Source organism: Paroedura picta, chromosome 1 (genome assembly GCF_049243985.1).
Source record: "Paroedura picta isolate Pp20150507F chromosome 1, Ppicta_v3.0, whole genome shotgun sequence".
Classification (NCBI taxonomy): Eukaryota; Metazoa; Chordata; class Lepidosauria; order Squamata; family Gekkonidae; genus Paroedura; species Paroedura picta.
Window position 1 is genome coordinate 127,999,008 of NC_135369.1, and position 26,630 is coordinate 128,025,637.

The 26,630-nt window shown below is 41.4% G+C and overlaps 1 protein-coding gene across 8 annotated transcripts in view; it reads right to left on the reverse strand.

Annotated features, from left to right (window-relative positions):
• Positions 1 to 26,630, reverse strand: part of GRIK2 (glutamate ionotropic receptor kainate type subunit 2) — a 624,521-nt gene that overhangs the window by 386,075 nt on the left and 211,816 nt on the right. For all 8 annotated transcript variants that reach the window (XM_077303360.1, XM_077303395.1, XM_077303345.1 and 5 more), the window contains 2 exons: positions 24,492 to 24,668; positions 22,501 to 22,758 (listed from right to left, as the gene is read on the reverse strand). In XM_077303360.1, coding sequence (XP_077159475.1) covers positions 22,501 to 22,758; positions 24,492 to 24,668 — 435 coding nt within the window. The remainder of the gene's footprint in view (positions 1 to 22,500; positions 22,759 to 24,491; positions 24,669 to 26,630) is intronic.

The following is a 26,630-nucleotide window of genomic DNA, read 5'->3' on the forward strand; positions in this document are numbered from 1 at the left end:
TCAAATAAAAAGGGGAGGCTATTTCAATTTTTAAAGCATGATTTCCAGGGCCTGCTTACATTGAGAAACAGACCAGGTTTACCTTCATATGCCAGCAGCATTCTTGAAAGCACTTATGAGATAATAGTTGTCATTCACTCCCATGAAAAAGCAGATCACAGCAAAACAATGCACTGGTACAGCAACTGGAAACCCTCTTCATCATCTTTTATAACTTGGCATGGTCTTAAAAGAGATCATGGAGAAATCTGGCTTCCCGCTCATGGGGGTAAGTAATTTCTGCCCCAGCCCCAGCAAGGATGAGCTTGGACTATTACAGGCTGCTCTTTAGCTATGTATACCTCATTTCTATTTTTAAACATATAGCCAGTTTGGTGTAGTGGTTAGGAGTGAGGATTTCTAATCTGGCATGCCGGGTTTAATTCTGTACTCCCCCACATGCAGCCAGCTGGATGACCTTGGGCTCACCACAGCACTGATAAAACTGTTCTGACCAGGCAGTGATATCAGGGCTCTCTCAGCCTCACCCACCCCACAGGGCGCCTGTTGTTGGGAGAGGAATGGGAAGGTGACTGTAAACCGCTTTGAGCCTTCTTCGGGTAGGGAATAGCGGCATATAAGAACCAACTCTTCTTCTTCTTCTCTCCCCAATGGGGACACAAAACAGCTTGCAACATCATTTTTCCCTACACCAGCTCCCAACAACAACAACAACCCTGTTAGGTGGGCTGCACTGGGACCGTGGATGCCTCAGTGGCACCCAGCATGCAGTAGGATGCTGAGATTGCAAAACTGGATGATCAACCTCTGAGGACAGGTGTGAATAGTATCTTTCCATACTTTGCTTTCTTTGGGAACCCACAGATTAAAGGCTGACTGCAACCTCTGTCTCTGCCATGTCAGTTTTTATCTGCAGGGAAGCTTAATGTGCAAGGACCCACCAAACTCAACTAGCTCCCCCCCCCCCACACTCCATACAGGATGAGACTCTGAGTAGGACCACTGACTGACAGACCAACAGACAGAAAGAATACTAAAAAAACTAAAAGTTCATAAATTACAACATGTGCCAAGGGGTGACTTCCCCACAACGGAACATCAAGATGCCAGCATCACATGCACACACAGGCACACACGCACATGGTATGTGAAAGAGTTCAAGCGCATCTCTCTACGAAAGTCCGATAACACTGGATATGGGAGGGATGAGTGGAAACATGAAGCCATTTCAAAATACCACTACATCAAAACACCCATTCTAAGCAATGATCGCAGCCCCCCCCCCAAAAAAAACACACACACTCACACTCACAAATGCCCATTTACATACATGGTTTCAAAGAGTCCCATTTGGCAATAGCAATGGGAGGGGAGGAGGAAGGATGCTGCCTCCACCTTCACAAACAAAGAAAAATTCTCCCCTCATTCATGGAAAACACAACAGTCTCAAGAATCTCACTGCATTCCTGTGCCACAAAGTCCACAGTTAAAACAGCGTCCATTTACTCATGGGGAACTGTTCTCTGTCCTCATCAGCTGAAATCCCACCACAGGCCATCCCCAAGTCCTATCTGGACACTGGCATTGGTATCCAGCAGCCAGCGATGGAAGACAAACTCACAACCCATGGCCCACAAAACATCACACACATGGCAGTGCAGTCACACGACAACACTCACAGAGACAATGCTCAGATTCAACCACACACACCACATGATAGGCAATGCATTAACCACTCAACGACATAATGCAGCCAACATCATCACAGCATTCATTGTGACACCCTCTCCGCTCTTCTGCTTCTCCCAGCCAACAAAACACAACTCGCAAATCTTGACCTCAAACTGCTTTTCCTTTCAGGTAGCACAATACTCAGACCAGACCAAACATTACTATGATCTACAGTACTAAACAGGAACACCCTGCATGACTGAAGGGCTGGAGCTTCAATACATGATGACAACAATGGATGCCACAGGACAACAATGGATACCACAGGACAATATCCACTTATACTGCGGAATGGGAAGAAGCATAGTACACCTACAGGCAAGGCAGCCCTCCAAGATTTGACCAGTCCTAAGCACCGGAACACAGCAAAACACAACCACCCAACAGCTTACACAACTCACAGGCACACAGAGATACTTCCACTCATGTCTGCATTTATGTTTTTTAAAGTAATGTCTCACACAACATAAAATTCTACTACTTGGAGATCAAGCTGGGGCACAGACATACCTCTCCATAAAAGACCACAGACAACAATGACTACGAACAACCAACCAACACAGCCAAGAATGAGGGTCAGCCAGATGCAATATTACTGTTTGTACATAGTTTTCAGCCAAACACAACTCCAGAATGATACAATCCACTGTTGCTCAAAGCATACAGCATGGCACCATGCTCATATCATGCTCCTCTTCACAATGGGGAGGCATGCACCATGTTGTATATTTTCAAATGGGTAGCCATGTTGGTCTGAAGTAGTACAACAAAATCAGAGTCCAGCAGCTCCTTTAAGGCCTACAAAGATAGTCTGACGAAGAGTGCTTGCACTCGAAAGCTCACACCTTTAATAAATCTTTGTTGGTCTTAAAGGTGCTACTGGACTCTGATTTTGTCATGTTGTATATTGTTGCATAAAATTCATATTCAACCAATGAGACAGAGAGTGGATTCCACAGAAAAACCCTGCAGAGAACACAATTGGTAGGATGTACTCAGTAAACTTTGCAGCAGACACTGAGAGGTACTTCTTGAGACTCCTACTCCTGCATGTTCCAGGGGCCACAAGCCTCAAGTACTTAAAAGCTGTTGATGGCATCCAATACAACTCTTTCTGCCAAGCCACCAGACATCATGGTTTATTACAAGATGATGACATTTGGGAGAAGATTCTGGAGGAAGCAGTAGTGTGCAGTATGCCCAGACAACTGAGAGAACTCTTTGCCTACATAATGATCTTTGCCACTCCTACAAATCCATAACAACTGCTAGACAAGTTCAACACCCATCTGTACGAGGACTACACTCACCTACATGATACTGGACATGATGCATAATGTGAACAATGCATTGCTAGATCCATATATGACATCAGCAACACTCTAAAAGCTCGTGGCACTACAAGCACAAAATTTGATATCCCACTTCCACAAACACCTCCAGCATGTAACATGACCAGATAGACTACTGTAGAAGAGTACAGAGAGACCATCAAACACATGGTGATCTCCTGAAATGAGAAACAAAGGACATAGAATCATAGAATCATAGACATAATACAATGAGAGAACATCTGCCAGCAAAAATGACCAGCTAACACATAGATGTTACTTCAATAGCCCTGGAGGAACTGGTAAAACATACCTAGACTCACCTCAATACTTTCTACGGACTGGGGGAAATTGCATTACTGGTTGCTTTGAAAAGGATTGCTGCAAACCTGTTAGAAGGTGGTAGGACTTATTTTAGCCAGTTTTAACTGGTCCCACCACTTACAGAGACAACCACATCCAACATAAAGACAAAGTCACAAGAGACCAAAATATTACAAACAGCAACCGCCATTATATGAGATGAGGCCACTACGGCACTCGCTCTGGCACTAACTGCTGTAGATGGCATCTTGAGAGAGATCATGTCCTCACAAAAACCATTTGGGGGTAAACTGATGATTCTTGGAGGTGACTTCAGGCAGCCGCTGCCAGTAGTGAAGCATGGAAACAGAACTAAAACTATAGAGACCTGTATAAAACTACATCCGCTAAGGGAGGATTTCAAAATCTTAAAACTAGAACAAAATGTGTATGCTATGAAGACACTTTCAGTCATTGGCTTCTCCAAATTGGCAACAGAGAACATACCACCATCGAAGGACTACAGGAGGAGATAATGGAGATACTTCCTGAAATACTGTCTGGACCAGGCTTAGTCACAGAGATCTGGACCAGGCTTAGTCACAGAGATTCCATCAGTAATGCAGATTTGCCACATTTTGGCAACAAGAGCCACACTATGTCCTAAGAATATGGATGTAGATCACATCAATGCAATAGTTCTCAGACAACTCGATGCAGAAGAAACTACGTACTTCAGCACACGCTCAATTGTCAATGAGACTTCAGAAAATTGTGAAGGCTACTTCCCAACTGAGTTCCCAAACTCACTCAAACCAACAGGAATGTCACTGCATGCACTCACATTGAAGATCAGTGCCATCATAATTCTGCTATGCAACCTCAACACCTAAAGAAGTCTATGCAATGGCACAAGACTCATCGTCAAACAACTGAAACTCAACTTGATAGTGATGCAGGTTACACAGGCTCAGACACTGTATTCATCCCAAGGATAGACCTTGTACTGAGATGCAGACCTACCATTCACACTAAGATGACAACAAGTGACACTGGAATTTTCTATGACTATCAACAAGTCACAGGGACAAACTCTGGATAAGATAGGACTCTACCTGCAAGAGCCAGAGTTGAGTTATGGCCAACTCTATGTTGCCCTCTATCGAGTTCACCACAAAGAAGAAGAAGAAGAAGAAGAAGAAGAAGAAGAAGAAGAAGAAGAAGAAGAAGAAGAAGAAGAAGAAGAAGAAGAAGAAGAAGAAGAAGAAGAAGAAGAAGAAGAAGAAGAAGAAGAAGAAGAAGAAGAATTGGTTCTTATATGCTGCTTTTCTCTACCCGAAGGAGGCTCAAAGCGGCTTACAGTGGCCTTCCTTTTCTGCTCCCCACAACAGACACCCTGTGAGGTAGGTGAGGCTGAGAGATCCCTGATATCACTGCTCGATCAGAACAGTTTTATGGTGCCATGGCAAGCCCAAGGTCACCCAGCTGGCTGCTGAATCGAACCTGACATGCCAGTCCGCATCCTAACCACTACACCAAATTGGCTCTCAGATGTTAGGGTCCATATTATTCATTGCTCACAACAAGGAAGACTTCTGGAGAAAGATAAAATAATAACAAAAAACATAGTCTACAATGAAATCCTGATCTAATTAGAACACCAGACCATCCAAAAGCCAATCCTAGTTATAAGATGTCTATCCAGGACAATGCTAACAAGGAGTGAAAGCAACACACCAACCAATCCCATGACAGCAGACCAGCACAGAAGCCCAAATACCACAGACAACCATAAATCTATGGGGCAATATGCAGAAGGATGTCCATATCTCTTGCCCTGGGAGGATTGCAATCCTGCTAATGCTTATGCAAATAGTACACATAACAATTGCATTACAACATGACATAACATACAATCCAAACCCACATCTAGTGCCCACTGCATTCCTGGATGCAACGAGCTTTACTGCTAGCAATCCAGTAAATAATGCAAGTAGTAGTGCCATATTTTAACACTTCTATGAGCTGTTCTTTTATTATTTTTATAGGTTTGAGTCAATTGATGTAATGCTTTAATATATTGAGCTGTGAAGAGGGGAAGAATGGCTAGTCATACTCAACATGAATTGGCATTAACTGCATATTACGTATCAGCCAGCAGACCTGATCATTAGGGAAAAAATTCATGAAATTTTCACAAACCTTGGCTATCTAAATTGTGCCTAGAATGTCAGAGATTCTCAGAAGACAATTTTACAATCATTATATCTAATTCTGAACCTGGCCATAGACTGGAGGATTGTTTTTACAAATCTGAAAAAGTACATAAAAAAAAACCCTACAAATTTTTTAAATGGCGGGGTATAAAAGTTTCCAAAATAATAGAAGATGCATTCAGAAGTTTAAGAAATTAATGTCCTTGGACATTCCAGTGGGCATTTGGAAGGTTGCAAGCAAGCAATACATCAGTATTCCCAGCTTTCAAAGCTTGATTTCTGTCCAAGGTAGTAGGATAAGGAGCAGGAGGGGACTGAAATAACAGCCCTGTTGCATAAAAATAACAGTCTGTCAGTGTGTTCCTGCCAAACAAAGGCTATTTCCCCCATGCCACAGAGAAATATTCCCAGCAGCTGTGTGCAGCATGCAGATGCTAGCCCTGAGCCCTCAGGGTGTCAAAATAATTGTGCTGGCTGAAATGAGGTGATTTCCATTAAGCTAACACAAAGATCCTCACTCATCTTTGAAGTGACCTGTGAAGAAAAAGGGGAGTTCAGATCAGATAGTGTACTCTCTTTGTTGTATTCATCCAGAGTTACTCATTCTCACCTTACCTGCAAAAACTATAAATATCAACACACCAACTAGAACAGGCTAGAACTACAGAATTGTAGTTCTATAACACTTAACATGCCAATTTATGCATATGTGGGTGGGTGGGATTAAGGAATTCATTAGGCATCCAGATGATGACTTGCAAAGGAACAAGCATATTTATTTATCAAAATTATATCCCGCTAATAGCATTTAAAACACATCAATAAAAAAATACAGCAATATAAAATGGTTAAAAATTCTTCCCCATTAAAATGTACCTACTGTCAAGCAGGGTAAGATGTGTGGATGGTGACGACAAGTATATCAGCTGCCTGGTGGATCACAATCATCCAAAGAGTGCCTGAAAAAGAGCAGCCTTGCATGCTCTATGGAATCTAAGGAGGTCCCATAAGGCATGCACCTCTTTGGGCAACTAATACCACTGTACAGAGGCAGTGACACAATGCAGGCAATCTGTAGACCAGGAACCTTCAATAAATTCTGAGATGAAGATCGGAGAGGATAGGGAGGATCATTCTGGGAGAGGCAGTCCCAAGGATCCCAGGCCAATTAGGGCTTTAAAGTTTAGTACCAACACTTTGAATTGGCACTGGAAACTAAATGAGAGCCAGTGCACCTGCCATAAAATAGGTGCTATATGTCCTGACCAAGACAGTCCTGTCAACAATCTGGCAGTTGCATTCTGGACCATTTGTAGCTGTCAAAGCATCTTCAAAGGTAGCCCTGCATAGAGCATGTTACAGTAGACTTTGGTAACTCCAATAAACTAAGGAAAACAAGAAGCTGGCTTTACTTTTTTTTTAAGGTGAATGAAGTAAGATGACTAAACTGATATAAAGGTTTATAAAACTGTGCATAGATTGGAGAAAGTAGATAGAACCTTTTTGCCCTCTGTCACAAAACAAGGACTAGGAGACAACCAATGAAGATAGGGTTGTTAGACTCCCTAGTGGAAGTGGGTGTCCCCTGTTGCCAGGCCTCATTACTATGCCACTGCTCAACTAGCTAGAGGGGGAAATTTTACCCAGAAAAAGAGAACCATTTGACATGAAATGGCACATCTCCATCACTAGAAGTATGTCATCACATCCAGGATGTCAGGGCAATGCTCTGGTATTTGGTGATAACCATATGCTAGAATTTAACTTTATCGAAGAGTTTTTTACCCAAATACCAGATAATCACCCCAACTTCCCATATGTGATGATACCACATCTGGATCACGTGGGCAGTGATGTGAACATGTTGCTGTACATTAGCTGGGCCTCCCTGCTGCTCAAGTGCCCTGCCACTCTGCCGCTGGCTCACCTTTGGTGCTCTCCAGTGGCCGCCATAGCTGAGGCTCCCCCTCGGCGTGGCACTGGACAGCTGTTGCTGGCAGCGCCCCCCAGCGGGCAGCAGGAAGTCAGGGGCACCGGTGGGAAAGCAAGTGGAACAGGGGCTCAGGCGGTGGCGGCGACATCCCTCGGCAAAAGACTACCCCTCCCCACGGGCCTCAGTAAAATTGTCAAGCGTTGACCAGTCCCCGGTGATAAAAAGGTTGGGGACCACTGTGTTAAAGCTTAAGGTTTTTTCAGGGTACAAACCACAGAGCATGCAAAGATTATCTCTCCTGACAAGACATCATTGCTACTTCAGGTTTAGCCAAACACCAGTTCATCATCCCAACCTCCAAGATGTGGTTTTTTTAGCAGTAAACTTCTTTGCTACATTTCTTCTAAACAGCCAGTGATCTGTCCTCCAAGCTGGTAACTCCTGGTGCATGTGAACATACATCTTGTGGAATTGATTTGCAATGCATTGTACTTTAATAAAACTGAAGCTTCAGTTTCAAGAACACTGAAGGTTTCTCTCTGGGCGAATTGCAACTTGATTAAATAACCCTGCCCTGAAGTTGTCGAGGTTTCAAGAGAGAAGTCAGATCAGCTTCCCTTCTGACTCCCAGAAGCATGACAATTTATTACCAGCAGAAGTTTGTGACAAGGCTTAAACTCTCTGGTCCAGCAGATCCTCCAAGATCTAACATAATTCACAAACTATACATCCAAGTAATTGTATTGTTTTATTATAACAATATCCTAAATGCTGCTGCCTTTTCCATGTAGTCTGCTATATGGAACCAATCCCTATGTACTGTGCCAGTTATTTATTTAAAACATGCCTGTGCTTCCTTTTAACCTCACCAGGGTCCACAAGGCAGCAAACATTAAACACATTAAATATTTGAGCAATTAAAAATACAGTTAAACTTATAAAATAATTCAACTCAAAACACATAAACAGTAGAAGGAGGGACAGTAACCACTATTAGAGGCATGCCAGATGAAGGGGGGAAAGTCTTTCCCTTTAATGCTCAGAAACTCAGTACATTTAACAGCTCATGTTGCTGTTCCCTATTAGTCTTATTAAGATTAAATTCAAATGTAATTGAAAAATGTCAATTACTTATTTAATGTAAAAGAGTTTTTTATTTCCATTGGGAGTGTGAGAGAGAGACATTCATTGCTCAGAACTGAAATTAGGATGTCAGACTGATAATCAAAAATGTGTCCTTGTCATGTTCCATGTACAATTTTACAACAACAAAAAAACCAACAACAACATTCTGTAGCAGAATGTTTCCATGCTTTCCCATGCTTCTCAGTATTCAAACCACATCCAAGACTCATCTTCCTTAAGACAATCAGATTGATACAAAACAAGTATATGGCATTCTCTCCCATCAAAACGCATAGTGATATTTCTCAGACAATTTCAGGTAAGTAGCCATGTTGGTCCACAGTCCAGGAACAAGATTTAAGTACAGTAGCACCTTGGCCTATTATGCACGGAGGGGAAGGTCCACATTCGAGTTGGAATGGCGGCAGCTAAAATCACCAATAACGCATACCGCAGGCGGCAGCTGGGCGCAGAGTTGACGTATGCTGCCGAAAAAGCTGCATTAGCAAAATGCGGAAGAAAGTGGAGCTTCCCGGGCAACCAGGGCGCAACCAGAAGCGGCTCTGGAGTGGCCGCGTGCATAATCGGGGAGGTCCGTGGTGTACAGGGCTTCTGGATGTGCTTGCTCTCTCCCCTTCCATGCCCTTCGGTTCTGCCGGCACGGCCTGCGCCTGCGCGTGCCGTGGTCGCCCGGCTTAGCGGCCCAGCTTCAGTCAGCACCCTGCTCACCTCCCTTCCTGTTTGCTCCGCATTGCCACCTCATCGGCTGCAGCCAGCGGCTGCTCTGGGTTTTGCTGCCATTGCGTTCCGTCCCGTGCATTTACAATTTGCTTCGCTTCTTCCTCCTCCGTGTTTTCCATGCGACCGCCAACCGCTGTTTCAGCGGCTGTGCATAATAGGCCCTTAAGGCACACCGAGATTTCCAGGTTATAAGCTTTCAAGAGTCAAACTTCTCTTCATTATAAGTGCCCCATTCTTTGGTTTTAGGCCAGGCATCTTAGCTCGCTTTACAGCCAAGATTTCCCCCCCCCCATATAATTTATGAAACAAAACACAGAGTATTTAAGCATTAGTCAAATTAATGTTCACAATCATGAGATATTCTTAATGCAGATACTTTAAAACCATAACAACAATAATTAAAGTATAAATTTTCTCTGCTTTTTTAGCAGGGAGAAACAAATACTGCTAACCAATACTGAACTAATAAAACAACAGCTTTCCATTAAAGTAAGGCTTTAGCACCAATAATTAGCTTTAGCAGGTAATTACTAATTGTGCTTGCCCTTGGAGTTATTGCATAGGTCACTTATCCAAAATATTCTGTAGTGCGAGGATGCAGAACAACGCAATGCCATCCTGAATCAATATCCGTATACCCCGCAAAACAGACTGCAAAGTGTTGTTTACTAATAGCATATTTTACTATTCCTTCTGCTGAATGCCAAAGTCATTTGGAAGAGGTAGAATTTCACATTCTTTGTGAAATGAAAATGTCATATGTATACACCTTTTGAAAATATTGTTAACATTTACATTTTGGCTCCCACCAGTGTAAATTGTTTTCCACCAACTCCATCTGTTGAGTGGTATGAGATCCTCCCCCCCCCCCCCCCATTCAGATCATGCAACTATAACTCTGGCTCTGGGCTGATTTCAACTATATTTTGAGATAAAGTCACCCTGTAGTATTATTTTTCTTCTTTTTACATTGTGAAGTGGTCTTATGAAAGCAGCTCCATGAATAAATTACAACTTACTATTTTCAGAAAAACAGCACTATAATAACTAGGCAGAACAAGTAATTCCAAATTCTTTGAGCTCAATCCTCTGGACTGAATTATAAGAAAGTCTGCACATTCTAAATTGTTGTACTGTTTCTCTGTGACATTTGATTTGTATGTACTTACAAGCATAAAGACTGACCACGTGTAAGCCTGTTTTGAATCATAATAGTCTCACCTGTGATATAAGGTAACAGGAAACACATGAAGACAAATAAAGTATGGTTTATGTTCCACACAACCACTGGTGCTGGCATGGGAAACATTCAGCATCAAGACATGAACATGTGTACTGTACAAACATCTAAACAGGGTTTTTAAAACTGTATTTGTTCCCCTTCTGTGGCATGGGTTCTTCATGCATGTCCTCTGCATTCTGGGTTATGAAGCTAGCTAGCTTAGTTGCAGAATGTGTTTCTGCAGTTAGTCTGAGGGCCAAATGAGATGAGACAGGTGTCCTACCTTTCTTCTTGCACCATTTCCCAACCCCAGGGTTTGTCAGGTCCACACCGGCTGCACCTCCAACTCAGGTGCCAGCGGGCATTCTGGAAGTTGCAGCTTACCCAGGTGTGCTACCTGGGCCAAGTACTCTCCCAGAGCCCAAAAGAACTGGCCACCGATCTCCTGGAGGATGAGCTGATGCCCAGCACTATGTGCTTATCTACATCAAACTCCAAAACAAGAACTCCTCTGGCCCTGAGGACTCATCAGAATGACAGCAACAGCGCCCTCAGTCCAAGACCCCCTTGAACCTCGAGCACTTTCCAGAGCAGCAGTGAAGGCACTGTCAGATTGATTTGACAACTGTCAGGAGATCAGCATGCCTGTCAGCTTACTGTAAAATTAGATGAGAGCCAGATGCAACTCCTTCCCCTGACAGGTACTGGGTCCAGGTGCAAGCTCCACCCTGCTCTGGTGTACTTTAGGAGGGCCTTGAAGAAAGGTTCTCCATGGGTGCAACACATCTGTTTCCCTGCCTGTCTTCCCAGATGCCTCTGTGTTCTGGTTTGCTCTAGTGAAGCTCTGCCTGCCTGACTCCAGATTCCTGACCTCAGCCTGACTCCTGACAATGCTCCTGGCTCCATTCTCTTGGTTTTGTCTTCTGATCACACGCCTAGCTTCTGACTCTGGTTTGGCTTTCAACTCACCCCTCGGCTCTCAATCCCAGCTTGACTCCACTCTCCGCTCTACCTTCTGTCTAAACTGACTCATTTGGCTGCTGATCCTCAGTCTGGATTCTGAGCTCCACTCTCACAACTTGACTTGACCATCTGGCCGAGTAGGTGCAGCCTTGCAGGGCAGCACCGGGTTGCAAATGGACAATTAACTCCTACATGTACCGTTTCTGGTTGGGAAAATGGCAGGAGGGAAAGCCAGGATCCCCTCTTTCCCCACACTGCAGCTGACCCATCCATAATTGGGCTTCTACAGCACGATTTAAATGAGTTCTTGAAGGAAACTTTTAAAATGGTGACACATTGCCAAGGCAAACCCAGGGACTTCCGTTTTGTCTAGTTTGGTCCTTAATTTGTTTAATTTCTGGAACCAATAATTTCTCCCTTCACCATTCACTTGGAGCTGCAAAAAGACTTTTTATGGTGCTTAAATATTTCACCTACAATCTCAACAAATGCTAATAGGAGAAAAAGCTTCTGCTGATAGCAATATATTTGCATATGCCATTAGATGCCACTGAACTAACAAGTAACTACTTATGTAAATAGTAAGTGGAAATAGCTTGTTCCTTGATATTTTATCTTAAAATCCTGCTTCACAACTGCACAGTTTACAAAGTATTTTTTAGAATGGGACTGATCTCCTTTTTCAGCTTAGAGGATTAGCTCATGTAGCTGGATTTCAGAAATCTGGAAAAAAGCAGCATGTAATTCTGTTCTCTATGGATTTTTTAAGACCTCAGGAGGAATACAGCAAGAGATCAAACCTTGCAATTTACTTATCTAGCATAAAAAAGAAAGACTTAATTAAAATTTGTAGATTTTTGCAGGTGTGTATCAAGGCAGGTGTGTATCATATCAATAAACCATGCCAATATAATTCTATAAAATCAGAGTCCAGTATCACCTTTGACCAACAAAGATTTATTCAAGGCATGGGCTTTCGAGTGCAAGCACTCTTCGTCAGACTAAGAACTGACCATCATAACAGTAGAAATATATAAGCAAAAGTTACATTAGTAAACTGTGTCACAGCATCCAAACATAGCCACACGGCTACTCATTTGAATCTATCCTAATATAATTCTAGTCATGTTTATTTCAGAATCCTAAGAGAATTAAATGTGATTTCCATAGTGCTCAGGACAGTGGAGTTCAGGACTGGACCAAAAGAAATAGTGTCTAGGTAGCATAATATCCCCTTTTTTGAATATGCTTGTGTAATGGGATTGCTAACTTTTTATTTCAAGTAATACCAGCTGAGTGGAACACAGCAGTTCCAAGTCACAGGACAGAACTGGATATAAACTGGGGGAGCTAGAAGAAGCACAGCAAAATCTTGTTAGTCATAACTGATCCACAATAAAATCTGTCAAGCTATTGATGCTGCATGACAGAACCTTAAACTCTGGGCGAGGTCAACAGTATAAATATTTTGACCAGTTCTGATATTTGCTTTCTAGTTCCTGAAACTAGTCATTTACCAGAACATGCTTCTTCTGGCTGATTTTTTTTTAACATCAGCCACAGATAAATGTCTTAGATTCCCTTTCTAAATATCAACAAGCCCAATGATGCAATAAAATGATGATAGATTTTATCTTTTTAATCTGGGGAATATTTGTGGCAGAATACAAGTTTTACATGAGAGCATTCCCATGCTTGGGTCTACTGGAATGTTTCTATTTGCAGAAGTTCTGACACCTTTGCTCAGAACCATCAACAGAATGCTGTGGGGGGTTGAAACTACAGATTCAGTTCCTAGTATCACAAACAATTTTAGATACCTCATTTTGAATATCTGCAAAAGGCATGAATGACTTCAGCATAGTAACCAAGGCTTTCAAGTACAGGAATTGGCCCAAAAAGCCATTTTTCATAAATCTGACCCTTTTAAATTACACTTTCAACTAGATTACAGTGATGAGACAGCCAACAAAGGAAAACCTTCCCTATTAGCACTTTCAGATCTCCTAGAAGCATTCAACGCTTGTCAAATAGTCCTCCATTCTCTTACACCAGTTAGTGCAGGTTGTTGGGGTTACACTATTGTTGTTGTTGTTGTTGTATTTTTATTCTGCATCTCTCAGGAATGACTCATGGCAGGTAACAACTGGTACAAAAAACCCTATTAAAATCCCACACAACACCAACAAAGATCAGCAGCAATATTCTGCCCATGCCCCACCCAGCCTGTCCAAACAACCCTCGTGGTATGGGGTATACCCGATGTTCTAGTGCAGCCTGAGCTAATCTTCCTAGCTCTCACCTCAACCAAAGACCTGGCAGAAGATTACTGTTTTACAGGCCTTGCAGAACCTTGACAGCTCCATTAGGGCCCTTAGCTCTCTTGGGAGCCCATTCCCTGTCAGGGAAAGGACTGAAATGTCCATGGCCTTGGTCAAAGCCAGACACACATCCCTTGGACTAGGGCTCTCCAGCACACTAGCGCCCAAAAAGCAAAGGGGGGGCAAAAGGAGAAAAGCAGTCCTTCAGTTGTTGGGGCCCCAGCTGAAGAAGTCCTTAAACGTTAAAACCCAAACCCTGAACTTGATCCGGACTACAACTGGCAACCAATGTAGCTGCCTCAGAACCACCTGGATAAGGGCCCTCCAAGATGTACCTGTGAGGACCATAGCTGCTGCATTCTGTACTAGCAGCGATTTCTGGGTCAATGACAAGGGTAAGTCAGCATACAGCAAGTTACAGAAATCCAATCTAGAGGTGACTGTTGCATAAATCACTGTGGCTGAGCCATCCGAGGGTAGGTAGGGAGCTAGTGGCTTCGCCTGGCAAAGATGGTAAAATGCTGTGGAGGCTACTCCTGTGACCTGGACCTCCATCAATAGGGAAGCATCCAAGATCACCCACAGATTCCTGGCCAAGGACAAGATGTTAACCTGCACCCCAGCCAAGGCATGCTTCCTCATCTGCCACTTCCCTGCCCATCCACAGGGAGGTCTTGGAGGGGTTGAGTTTCAGGCATCTGCTCCAATCATCCAGCACAGCTTCCAAACATCTGGCAAATGTATCCAGGAGGGAGTCTGGGTAGTCGTCCATCAGGAGATAGAGTTGAGTGTCATCCACATATTGTTGACAACCCAGCCCGTAACTCAGAACTAGCTGTGCCAGAAGAATGAGCCCATTCTTACCTTATGTGATACATAGCAAGAATGGCACTAGAAAAGTCAACTTCCAGGAGCTTCTTGTGTGGGATTTATAGGAGTAATGTCATCCTCTACATTAAACATTCATATGAAACTACTGGTAATATCTCAAAAATTCAGAATAGTGCATCTTTGACTCTTTGTTGACTAAGCTGCTGTGAGGACACTGTCAAGTGGATAAGGTTAAACAGAGTTACACACCATGAAGTTAATACTGTTGGAGACTTGGGATAGCCTGAAAGAGGCCTCTATATATAATGAGGGCAAAGTTTACAAGCAGAAGGTGCTATGGACTTTGATACTTTGGTCAGGAGTCCCTTCCATCATATATATATTTAATATGAAGACTATGAAGACCTTTTTACTAGAAAAGGATTTTCTCCACTCCCATATACTCCTTTTAAGCAACTTAGATTTAATTCTCCAATGCAATTTATATAGGACTTTCCTTGAACAGATTTGAATATTAAACTGATTGCTTTGTGTATTTTTTAAAGATTTATTGAAAACAAAAAATAAAAATTCTCTATTATCAAAAAAATATAGAAAGGACTGCCTTTTTTAAGATGGGCCCATCACCTCCATAGATCAGCTCAGCTGATACAGGAAAAGCCCCCCCCCAAAAAAAAAGACAGGCCACACTTCTATGGCAATCTCTTAATAGCATTGCCCTCTTAGTCCATAAGACTGGACTTCCTCTTTACCAGCCTCTTCTTTGATTTGCAAGACTTTTCATCTGCTTCTTGCATAAGACACTTGCAGATTCAATTTTATGGTCTTGTTTGTCAGCTGAATGTGTGAATGCTGGGAAGGAGACAGGGCCTGCTACCACAATCCTGTTCCCTTTTACATAATTAAGAGTTTAGTGTTCAGACAGATCAAAGCTGAGAACACAGCTATCATCGTTTCTTTTTCAGGTAAAACACATGCTGACAAGGGTCTCCTAATTCACATATCCTGGGGGGGGGGGGAGGTCAATGGTACAATTTATGCATGCTCCCTGTATTTGTCAAAATGCAGCAATTTGTTTCTAGAACAGGTTGCCTAGTACTAAAGAGAAATCTTGCAAAGCAACCTGAGTTTTGCTGTGTGTAGGGGAAGGTGGGGAAGCTATTAAAAACCTGAGGGTGGTCTTAGGGTTTGCTAATTCTGTGCCATGTTTTCTTTTTCCTTTCTGAAATCTATCAAACATAAACACGTCAACTTCTGAGAGGAAATATAACTTCATGTCATAAATCTGCAGGAAACAAGGACCATCGCTTTAAATAAAAATATAGTGCCAAATCCGAAAGGAAAACTGCTTATAAGGGATGGGCAAGAACTCTTTTACTGCAAAAAGTCTAACAAAAATATCAAGCATGTATTACATACCACTTTGGAAATCTGACAGGAGCATTTTAAATACACAACATTTGCTGTTACTTTGCAAGATAAAATTTGCATTAAACAAATAAAAATTAAACCAAATATACTTACAATCCAACACTGATTTAATTGATTTAAACATGCTCAGCTCTGTGTGGGATTGAGGCCAATATTGCTGTGAAAGCTCTCATTCACTGCAATGCATTCAAACTCAATTTAAAGCTCTGGGGCACTCCCAGGATCTTTTGTAAAGCTCACTCTGCCTGCTTGTATTTATCACCTTTAGATTACTTCTGACAATTTAATTTTTGCTTCTGAAGTTTTCAAGGTTTTGCCTGAATACATTCTCATTCCAGAGAAATTTAAATGATTTAAAAAAAACCCTTATTGTAGAATACATTCACAATGCAATACTCTTTTTATACACACTCCATCCTCTTTGAATCCACAACAAGCAGCAGATTAATCATAAGACAACCTACCCATCCCAGCGAAGGACTACAGACTGTTGGTAAAATCTCTTCCTCAGAGAAGAATGTGTAGTTGTGTCTCTTTTACAACATGCACCCAGTTTCATTTAGCTGAATGTCTCCTTATTAACAGTAACTTGGTTACTGAAATAAGGAACAACTACTTAACTATGCTGCTTCTGGAGTTCTAGATCAGGGTTCTGTCCTGGTTCTGTAGATTTTTAGTAAGCCCTACACTTCTGCAGGTTGTTACCTGGACAACTGAGAAGAGAAGAACTGAGTCCCTCCTACTCTCCTGCTTGCCGTGAGGCCTACTGGGATAGACTCTTAAAGAGGCAGCACATAAGCCTACCCTGCTATTTTAAATGGCAGTAGAATTCACTTTTATTCTGTACATCTACTAGTGACTAAGTTTCCTCAGACTTTCCCTCCTGGTGAAATCAATGGTTTTCATACTTCAACAAAGACAATGTGCATAAGATCACAGAGATGCAAGATTCCCTTTCTGTTAAACCCTCATTTTTAAGGAGGTGATAAACAACATGTTTCTAGTATGCTCATTAAAAATGAAATATAGTTATGAAGTCCAACTGATAAAAGCACTTGCTTATAACTATAGTTTATCATTCCCTTAACAGTTTCTGTAATGCTGTGCTTGAAATAAGTCATCTGAAAATAAAATATTTATATTGCACCCTTAAATATATAGCACCTCATAACTGCCCAGGTCTATGCCATACTTATAATCATTAATTGTATATTACAACCTCCTTCCTGTAAAGCATTTATAAATCAACATTTCATCTGGGGCATGACCTGAAAATTGGGTTAACGGATTAAACAAGGGGAGATTTTTTCCAAAAGGAAGGAAGCATTCATTTTTTCATACACACTCTATCTCCAAGTGGAGAAGAAATATTGTAGCACTTAGTGCTGAAGGCCTGATATGTACATGAGTTAAAAGACAACTCTGTTGTTCTTTAAAGGAAAATTGTCACATACATAATTTGGAAGTACTGGATTTATTGCAGTTATGTCAATTGGTAAATATTCTACCGATTTTGTAACGTCATGAAATCACTTACAGAGCTATACATGTTTCTGATTAATATATTTCATCCCAATTTTAGTGCATCATGGAGTAAAATGGAGCCACCTGATAATTAAAAAAGATTAAATCAAGATTTGTGGCAATATTGGTTAGCATAGTTATGATCTGCAACAATTCTTCGAATACATCCCTGAGACTATCTCTTTTTTTAACTAAAGACAATCCACCTTCTGTTAAGCAGAAAATTGAGGAACTTCTTCCTATAGCATGAGAACCATAAGTGTATGAGCATCAACCACATCTATGAATTTTGCAGTATAAAGGGTGCTGTGGCATCAAGCTGTGGAAGACTGCCACTGCCTATCTCTATTGCCATCTCTCATGAAGTACAGCCATGTAACTTTTAAATATACATTTTTGGGGTATGCATTTGACTGATCAAGACTTCCACAGTTATGCTTAACTATTATTTTTCTTGCAATTTTCTTACAAAAAACAATGCAAGGCTGATGTGAGACTTGACTGTGGATTAATTTCCACAATTCAGTCATCACTAAATTCAAGCAAACATGATCTGGACTTGATCTATTGTAGAAAATGACAGCTGGCATTATTTTCCACCCCACACTAGGTATCAAATTTGATAATGCCCACATTATGATGAGCTCTGAAAAAGCCCTTAATTGTTCCTTCCAGATCTTGAAAACAGTTGAGAAGAAGACCAAGAGCCAATGTGCACTATGAAGAACAGACTGTATCTCATCATTCCATCATGTGACTCTTCAAAAGTCCCAAAGCAACCAGTTCATTGTTCGAGCTGTATATGAATGAACCTAAATGTCTTGCACTCAAAGAGAGGTGGTCTATTCCTCCTGAGGCACAGCCATGTAACCTTTAAAAAGTAAACATTCTGAGTATGAATTTCATACCAAAAGGTGAGAAGATTGTTTTTGACATTTTTGACCTTGCAAGTAAATATCAAAGCATGGGAAGAAGCTCCTAGGACAGTATTGCAGCAACACAAGAAGGTAGCATCAGAAGGGGAACTGGCTACTTGTCCAAAGGGTTATATCTCAAACGATCAATAAATTCTTTGGTTTTATAAAAGAAGAAGAATTGGTTCTTATATGCCGCTTTTCTCTACCCAAAGGAGGCTCAAAGTGGCTTACACTCTCCGTCCCATCCCTCTGCCCACAACAGACACCCTGTGGGGTGGGTGAGGCTGAAAGAACCCTGATATCACTGCTCAGTCAGAACAGTTTTATCAGTGCCGTGGCTAGCCCAAGGTCACCCTTGGGCTGCATGTGGGGGAGTGCAGAATCAAACCCGGCATGCCAGCTTCCGGCTAAGATGTCGTTCTGAGAGGGTTGCAGGGCATCTGCTCTGCTATCTCTGAAGCCTGACAGGGGTCAATTGCGCAAGCAATTGGCAGAAAAGAGGAGGGGTACACAAACCCCACCTCACCTTTCTACCCAGGAAGTTCTTGGGGCCGTCTCCAATCCTTTAGGGAGTATATCTCCCTGGATTATAGGCTGTCAGCGTTCCAGGTCCAGAGGACGATTGCCATATTCTATCTCGGACTTTCTTTTCTCTCTTTAATCTTAAAGCATCTGCTTCAACCCTACATGATGATTTACTGCAAATGAACATTGTGAACTGAGGGGAGGACATCGGCTGAGTTCCAAAACATCATTTACTGCAAGTATCTCTCTTTTTTTTTCTTCATCTCTCTTCCTGCATCAAAGCCCTTTGTTTCCCCCCTCCTTTTACTCTGCTCTGCCCGTAGCCACCTCGTTATGAGGCAGGCTAATTCTCCTAACTAAGCAGAAGAAGGACTCAAATCAACTCAAATTAATTGGCAAAAGCTCTTACTGCAATTGTTTTGGTTTTCGGAGATAAGAGATAAGAGCTGTGAATGGGAAGATCTCACGAGAACTCTGTTCCAGCACGAGAATATCTGCCTTACTGACTTCAATACGTCACATGCCTGTGCCGGAATGTTAGAGGATAAAACAGAGGACCTCTACTGGCCACTTGTAAAATTGTTTGAGGCTGGCTGTTGTTTTTTAAGTCAAAAACATGTCTATGTTAAAAAGATTGGCTCATCTAATAGAGAAACAAACCCAAGATTTCAAAGCATTTACAGAAGGATTGGTCAAAAATATCTTCAAGGAGATCCAAGATGGCAAGGAAGAAGTCTCCAACAGGAATGATGGATCAATAACAGTGGCTGAGGACAGCTCTAAGCAAGGTGGAAAACCAACAGTAGAAGAGAAATCTGAAATTCTGAAGACGGAAAAGGGGATGTCGGAGTTCTGCAGCCTTTTTAAAAAGACATACAGCCATCTCAAAGCAACAGTGTACAAAAATCAATCAAAAGATATATGGATCTGTAGTGAAAGTAACCGATTTAAAGGAGCTCTTTGGGGAAAAAACTGTATTGATACTGGAGTCCAGGAGGTGCAACGGCCTCAAGATTTATCGATGCATATTCTGCGGGAAAGAGTACAACTGCACTTTCTACGCCAAAGGCCAATGGGACAGAATATAAGTCTACGGGAACGACAAGATGTAGCAAGCCTCGAGATGAGACCCCCTTAAGAAGACCAAAAGCTCATATTGTTCTATGTTTAATGTTAAACATTTAATCTAAACCTGGAAACTTACTATTCTCTGTATTAATAACATATACTGTATTCTATATTTCTATTTTTATGAAAAAGGGGAAGCAGTGTTTTTTCTCTCTTGTTTCTTTTCTTTTGTAGGCATATAGATAATATAATCGTTAGTGTTGGAAATATAAAACGGGGTTTTCCCCCCTTATTTTTTATTTTTTCTTTATTCGTGTATTGTTATAGGGCCAAAGCTCACACTGATCTGTAGAAAACGTTTAATGTTAAGCTCTCAACTTAAATCTGAAAATATACCTGTCAGGATGGCTCTTAGAATGGGTCAAGTATAAATTGTTTTGTAGATGTATCTGTATTAAGGATAAGGAGAAGCTATGAAATCCTCTTGTAATTTTTTTTTTGTACATCTTTAAGGCAAAGCCCTACTTTCTTTTCCCTTCATTAGAGTATTGATACAGGGCCAAAACTCATACTTGTCTACAAGAAATGTTTAATGTTAAGCATCTAACTTAAACCTAGAAACATCTGTCAGGATAGCTCTTAGATTGTATCAAGCAGTTAACGTGAGGTCTACGATTTCTCAAGTAGGTTGATTATTAACAACTTCTCTTTTGTATATCTAAATAGGCCTTTTTAAAAAAAAATGTAGTGGAAATGTGGATGGCTCTTAGACTCAGTTTTGGGCAAAAGTTTATATCATTGTGTAGTTAATGTGGGGTCGTACATTTTCAAATGATGATTATATTTTATATTTTACTGTTATTTGTATTAATAACTCGTATTGCATCCTATATTTCTATCTTTATGAAAATAAAAAAAAATGACTCTAAAAAAAAAAACCCTGGCATGCCAGATTAGAAGTACACAGTCCTAACCACTACACCAAACTGGTGTGATTTATATTGGGCTGGATTCAAACACTCCCTTCCAAAGGGAATCTTTGGAGCTGATCCACTGTTTAAAAATCTTAATATGATGCTGCATTGTTCAGTGAAGCAAAACAATTGCATAAGCATTTAATTTCAATGTCATCACTAATAATATATTGGGAGATACCTCCCTTGTACCTTTTAGATTGACCCTGGGAATTAAGGGGCTGTCTGAGGAAGAAGCCAATTGCACAGTGCTTCAGAGCTGGCATAAAATGCTATGGATAAAATTGCATAGCTTTAGTTAGGCATACCTCTACACCAGTTTGGTCATATGTATGTCAAGTGGAAGAGCCTCTTGTGGCACAGAGTGGTAAGCGGCAGAAATGCTGTCTGAAGCTGTCTGCCCATGAGGTTGGGAGTTCGATCCCAGCAGCCGGCTCAAGGTTGACTCAGCCTTCCATCCTTATCAGGCCCGTAAAATGAGTACCCAGCTTGCTGGGGGGTAAACGGTAATGACTGGGGAAGGCACTGGCAAGGCCACCCTGTATTGAGTCTGCCATGAAAACGCTGGAGGGCGTCACCCCAAGGGTCAGACATGACTCTGTGCTTGCACAGGGGATACCTTTACCTTTTATGTCAAGTGGGGTAATTTCAGGATATTTACCACACCACGTTTACACTGCCCTAGTAGTAAAATTTTTAAAATGTGTAGCGTAACCTCATTTCCCATATGAATATGGAGTTCCTAGACAAACTACTATTGGCTTCAGAACCAGAGACAGCTCTCATTCAGTATTCACAATAGGCTTCAATACTAAAATTAAGGGAAAGCTGCTTACATGGAAGTGAATAGAATGCACATTTTATGGGGCAGTTAGGTGTGGGGGGAACTCAAACAAGTGGATGAATATCTCAGGACCACAAAAAGCAAACTTCAGGATTAAAATAATGGATCTTCTTTCAAAATGTCTACAGAATTCCCACAATGCTCTGCAAACAGAACTCTTCCTGATTTCTTTTCTTGCTGAAATGATGGTAGTTCTCTCATGAAATGTGCAGACATTATTTTTTCTTGAGTCTAAACTCCTTAGGTAATTGCTAGGATGAACCTTTTGCTTTTAATGCATCAAACTGAGATCCTCATCTTTCATTTCAGTGTCAATATAAATCAAATCTATTACAGCACTTGACGCATTATGAAAAGGCACATGTTTCACAGTATTTTATAGCATTGCAGTGGTAGTACAGAAGTGGTATGTAAAAAAACACACTATGCTTTTTAAAAGATTACAAAAAATATTACATACCCCCCCTCCACACACAAGTACATAAAGCAGCCCCGCTTACCTGTGCTATCATCATAAACTACAGTCACAGTTTTCCACTTGAAGAACTGTACAAGGTCAAGGATGGCACGGCTGAGTGAAGAGAAATCTGGATAAAGACTGACATAGAAAGAGTCTTTGTTGTCTGAAACCTGATGCTTCCAGCGAGTCTGTATATGTGGAACCCCCAAGGCGTTGCAAATAGATTGCACTGCATTGGCTGAAGAGCTATGTGAAGGTCCAAAGATAGCTGCTACTCCAAGGGAGAGCTGATCACAGGCTGAAAAACAAGACACACGTGATCAACAGCACACAAAGGGAACAAGGAGATTTGTTGTCTGGAAAACTGTATACCAAACAAAGCAGAGTTTGATAGCAAAATCTCCTTAATAATCACAGTCACAATACACCCATCTTTTCTCTTAAGGTGATTCAAGTGTAATTCAAGTCTCGAGTTCTGTACTTTCCTTTAAACTACCAACCACAAAATAGCCAGTGCCCAGAAAAAAATTTTTTGTTAGGTCAGAAGAAACAGTTTAGCATTACTACAGTCACTACAGTAACATTACTACATTTCCTTCAGTTGCATGCAGATTAACCTTATGATGTTAGGCCCAGACTTTCTCCCTTATTTAGAATAACGTCATCATCATTATAATATACTAATATGCTAGCCATGTATTTTGGACAAAGTGAGGCCGTGGCTACTTGTTACTCAGTGTGGTGTGTATTTCTGCTTGGTTGTCATGGTTCCAGCTTCAACACTAAACCTTATGTTCATTTACGTTCAAACTATTGTGCTACTTTTCACTACACAAAAGTTAAGCGAGGGGATCTCTAATAACAGTAATGGCTGGATAATGGATGTTTCTTTTCCTCTTTTTTAAGGGGTATCAAAGCAGTGTTTCATTGTTTGGAGCCACTTCATAAAATGTTTTGTTCTTGCTGTAACAGACAAACACAACTATCCCTGCAATATACGCAGGGATAATGTATATACAGAGTATGTAGGAATGCTGAATATACTGTATTCTTAGGTCAAACATTATTTTAAACCCATTATGACTTTTCCTTAGAATTCTTCTTCTCTATGGTGATTTAAAAATCAAAATAGCTTCCCACTATAGGCCTCTACTTCATGGACTGCCTGTAGATGTACTAGATATGCTCTAGCCTGGTCTTTTGATGAGATGCTTGTTTGTTAATGGAAGAGCTGTAGGCCACCACGCTAGTTGAGAGCATAAATCTGGTTATTAAGGCTCCTGTCATGATATATATACCATTATACCTGAGCCTTTCACTTTTCATTCATGACTTCTTGAAACTTGCAGAAATGGCCACCAAAGGCAAACAGCGATCTGGAATTCACAAAGTCGTGAAAGTCAGCAGGCAGAGTATTAGATCTGCACCAAGGTGCTGAACATCCCTGTTCTCTTGACAGACTTGTGAAAAATTATTTTCATGGTCAGTTTCCTATTAAAAGTAATGACCTGCCTTGCAGGGATTTTGTCAGGATTAAAGAAATAACTCCTGTATACAACACAGTATAAATTTAAAATAAAACAGAAAAGGAATATACAAATGCCATCCCCACTGGCTCATACATGATTTCTTTGTGAGAGAGAAATATTTATTTACTTTTAGAGATTTGGTCCACTTCTCCACTAAAACATACACAAAGCCACACACCAATAAATCACACCCTGGAGGCAAGAATGCAGAAATAAACACAATGTGCCTAGGAAGTACCATAGGTTAATCGGTGACATCGAGGGAGGGGGGTTACTCTATAGTAAGAAGCTAACTTTATCATATGAGTTTTGCCCACAAAGCAGAACTTTGCCCTTGACATCTCTCAAGTGTGTATACCACCTCCTGATACCGTAGGCACATTGCATTTATTTCCAGCTTCTTCCCTCCTTGCTCCCAGTAAGTTCACCTCCATCCCTCACCTGCTGGTCTGACAGACCTGACAACCCTATCTAAAGCTCTCAAAAGCTTTCAAAAACTTACCTTTTTTGGATGCTTCAAAACTGTCATAGAGGTTTATCTTCTGTGTGTCATACGTTAATGTGGTGTTTGGCAACAGAGTTCTGTTTCTATTGATTGTGTTCACAGCAAATCTGAAGGCTAGTTCCTCTGCTCCCATTGCTCCTGTTGGGCCGGATTCCACACATTCAAAAATACCCCCTAGAGAAATGGAGACACAGTCAAAAATAAATCAGCCAAAATAAGACAACAATACACATTAGACATAATTGAAATCTGTACTTCTGGGATTCATTCTGAATTATGACCTAAATATAAAAACAAGGCCCAAGATTTATGTAGGTCAGAAACTGTAATGAAAGAACAGAGTTCTAAAGTATTGCAGGACCCTACAGTAGTGCAGTTTTGCCATAAATTATGTCAGGCTATGAGATTGCATTACAGCTGGCAAAGTCCTATCAACTGAAATGTCCCCTAGTCCCAAGGAAAACAAAAAAGCCACTTCATGTCAAGGCATGAGATAGCTGACAGTCTCCTCTGAGATCCAGAAAAAAGAGGTACATAGATGATCCATGGTTAATGAAACAACAGTTCTTTTTAGCTATGAGAAGAATTGTGATGATCTTAGATGACCAATATTCCTGCTGGGCAGAACAGATAAGCTTCAATGGACTGGGCATCTAGGTGGTTGCCTAATAGCCTAGACAAGTATCACATTCCAGCCTACTGGCGTGCATGACCAAAAGATGTCTGCTAAATACAGCTCCAAATGCACATGATGCAAAATCGACATAATCCTGAAATAGTTCATTGGTTTGCAAAAAACATTACCCTGCTTTTTGATTGGTCTATAATAAATCCTCCCTCTTCTGTGTAACTTGGGGGAGAATGACAAGCAAGGAGGCCATTTTACAGTTTGTGCCCAAATTTCTCCCTTTGACTTTTTGTCAAACATATATTTGCAAGTCTTCTGCTAGGAACTCAATTCCTAGGCAAACAGGGCCCTTTTCGTATTGAGATAACAATATACTGGGGAATGAGTCTTTAGCCTTCACACACACACACACCATTTTTCTGACTTGCTGCCACTTGAATACCAAATCAAGTACTCACTTTCAAGACCATACGTGGTCCAGGTCCTGCATACCTCAAGGACCCTAATACCCCCTGAAGGGCAACACACTCTATCCACTCTAACAGATAGGTGATCCCAGACCCCAAAGAAGTCTGCCTGGTCTCAACAAGAGCCAGGTGTCATGTTCCATGTTCCAAGCTGGAGATAAGTTCCTTCAAGGTGCCCCTCCTCACTCCGTGTATCTTTTTTTCCCTCTATTCCAGAGAGCTCTGTGTTATGCTGATGGGTTATCTCTCTGTTCTCGCTTTGAAATGTTAACAATTGGTGTAGAGGCTAGCTATGGCTGGCCACCTGGCCTGATAGCTAGTCTACTTGGCTCCAAGTTTCACACTCTTCAGGATCAGATAGGTCCTTCATGGGAATGGGTCCTCCCACGCACCTTTGGGGGTGGGGGTCCAAGGCTATAACTGCCCTAGCTGTCCTTTGTAATGAGTCTTCGACAATCCTTTAGTTGTGTAGTACTTCCACTTATGCTGTCATGACTCTGTTCTGTTTGTTCTGAGAGTTAACTTTTGGACTGCATTCAGTGGGTCATGACACAAGGGCCTTTTTGACCATGGCTCCAACCTGGTGGAACAAGCTCCCCAATGAGATCCAGGCCCTAATGGAACTTAAATAGTTCTGCAGGGCCTGCAAAATGGAGCCCTTCCACTAGGCTCTAGCTGAAAGCCAGCAATGGGAGGCCTCCCTGCAGCCTGGACCCATCCCTGTTTGACAGCTCCACTACTCCATTAATCCCCAAGCTCATGGTCTTCTCCTCACTAAATAGCTGCAATTACCCAACTGTTCAATTCTCCCAAGTTATGTTTGATGCTGATGGTGATGACTGTTATGACTGTTATGGTCTGTTCTTACTGTTTAAAATAATTTGATATATATTCGATTTTACTGGTTCTATGTACACCACCCTGAGATGTCATGGTGATGGGTGGTATATAAATTGAATGAATAAAAAAATAAATAAAAACCAGCAAACTGAGAGGGGTTAAAAAGGCATGGAATTCTTCCCTTACATCGGTGTGATAACC